Raw genomic sequence first — 1,891 nt, 5'->3', positions numbered from 1 at the left:
AAAAAAAAAAAAAAAAAAAAAAAAAAAAAAAAAAAAAAAAGTAAAAGTAGTGAGTAAAACATTAAAAAGCATGATAAGATTAGTCGTTTTCTGGTATATAGGACAGCAGATACAAAAAGAGTTTGTACGAGTACCTAGGAGATACACCCGTGTCATTTTTTGCAGTAGTGCAATGCTGAGAGATTTCCATATATACTTTGTCCATAGTCCATGCAGAGTTTAAACTCCTCTACATTGTTTCCATGCCAACAGTGTTGCCAAGTGACAACCAGCTGACAGGTTTCCAATGTCGCCATGCGTGGAGGGGCCCCCGAGCACACAAGACGGGAAGATTCGAAGTTCTCCGGCTCCCAGGGGCCTCCACAGGCATCTGGTTGTATGACCATTCCGTCACTCCAAAACACCATGACAGCAAAAGAAAGGGACATGGGACAAGAGCCTATGCAGTTTACATGCAGTTCCTTTTGACAGCAGAGGGGGCAGGGACGAAGGGGGCCTATTAAGATTTTACAGATAAATTACACAAAGAAAAAAAGGCAAATTATTTATATACGAAATCTGTACAAGGCCTTCACTTCGCCGTCATCATTTGTACGAACTCTGCAGGGGCGAGAAAAGAAAAATGTTGTGACTCAGTACCCGAAGAGTGACCCAAACCAACTCAAAATATGGAGCAAACATCTACTAACCTTCATAGTTGACCTGTCCATCTCCATCAATGTCTGCTTCTCTGATCATCTCGTCCACCTCTTCGTCAGTCAGTTTCTCGCCAAGGTTCGTCATCACATGGCGCAGCTCAGCAGCACTGATGTATCCATTGCCATCCTGAAAATGACAGTAAATACATTAAAATAATAATAAAAAAATAAAACCACGTGGGAGTGCAGACAGCATTTACCTTGTCAAAGACACGGAATGCTTCTCTGATCTCCTCCTCGCTGTCTGTGTCCTTCATCTTCCTGGCCATCATGGTCAGGAACTCTGGGAAGTCTATCGTTCCATTTCCTGCAGACAAAAAAAAACAAAAAAAAACAAAAAAAACACTGATGTAGAATTTCTATCTATACCATCAATACCATGTGTGGTTAGCAATTTTTTTTTTTTTTAAGGCCGACCAGGTTCTCACCATCAGCATCCACTTCATTGATCATGTCCTGCAGCTCTGCCTCTGTGGGGTTCTGGCCCAGAGAGCGCATGACTGTGCCCAGCTCCTTGGTGGTGATGGTGCCATCTCCATCCTTGTCAAAGAGCGAAAATGCCTCCTTGAACTCTGATTTTTTTTTTTTTTTTTTTTAAATAAAAAAAGTAGAGGGGCTTCTTCAGTTAGGCAGAGGTGATGCACCTATAGCTAAATAAACAGACTGGCATAACAGTGGCAATAAAAAAACAAAAATAAAAAATAAAAAAACACTGCAGAAGGCTGAATCTATGACAACATGCATAGATTAAAAAGCCATGTAAATGCTGTCAGCCCAAATTGCATAACAAACTTCTCTTTTCCTTAAGTCTGCAAATCACAGACCCAAACCATGAATTTGGCTCAAGACTCAAAGGGCATTACATCACATTTGTTTCAGTTATAAACTAACTACAGCATGCTGACGAGCCCTTCTGTTTTGAGTTCCAACTGCAGTCGTTTTTGGCTAAACAAGGGCAGCGACCATGAGACCGTGCAGTCAGGCTACATCCTGTGTGGTTTGGTGGATCCGTGAGGGACGAGCAACAATGACACTCATCAAGAGTGATGAGGCAATGGGTAGAATCATGCGGCAGCTCATCAGCATCATAAAACTACAAGCTGCCCTACCACACAGGGCAACACCCTTTTTTGTTATGAGGAAAAGCCTGCTGTCGGCATCAACTGCAGGAAATGTCGACGGGGTGAGGGGGG

At 42.5% G+C, this 1,891-nt stretch overlaps 1 protein-coding gene across 1 annotated transcript in view; it reads right to left on the bottom strand.

Annotated features, from left to right (window-relative positions):
• Positions 1-85: 85 nt before the first annotated feature.
• Positions 86-1,891, bottom strand: part of calm2a (calmodulin 2a (phosphorylase kinase, delta)) — an 8,625-nt gene continuing 6,819 nt past the window's right edge. Inside the window, exons 3-6 of the mRNA XM_031876154.1 lie at positions 1,127-1,270; positions 899-1,005; positions 690-825; positions 86-600 (exon numbers count right to left, since the gene is read on the bottom strand). Of these exons, the coding sequence (XP_031732014.1) occupies positions 572-600; positions 690-825; positions 899-1,005; positions 1,127-1,270 (416 nt within the window). The 3' untranslated portion in view covers positions 86-571. The remainder of the gene's footprint in view (positions 601-689; positions 826-898; positions 1,006-1,126; positions 1,271-1,891) is intronic.

This window comes from Anarrhichthys ocellatus, unplaced genomic scaffold, assembly GCF_004355925.1.
Source record: "Anarrhichthys ocellatus isolate YVR2014 unplaced genomic scaffold, GSC_Weel_1.0 scaffold104, whole genome shotgun sequence".
Lineage (NCBI taxonomy): Eukaryota > Metazoa > Chordata > Actinopteri > Perciformes > Anarhichadidae > Anarrhichthys > Anarrhichthys ocellatus.
The sequence above is the reverse complement of the archived record's forward strand: the minus strand, read 5'-3'. Positions and strand labels throughout refer to the sequence as shown.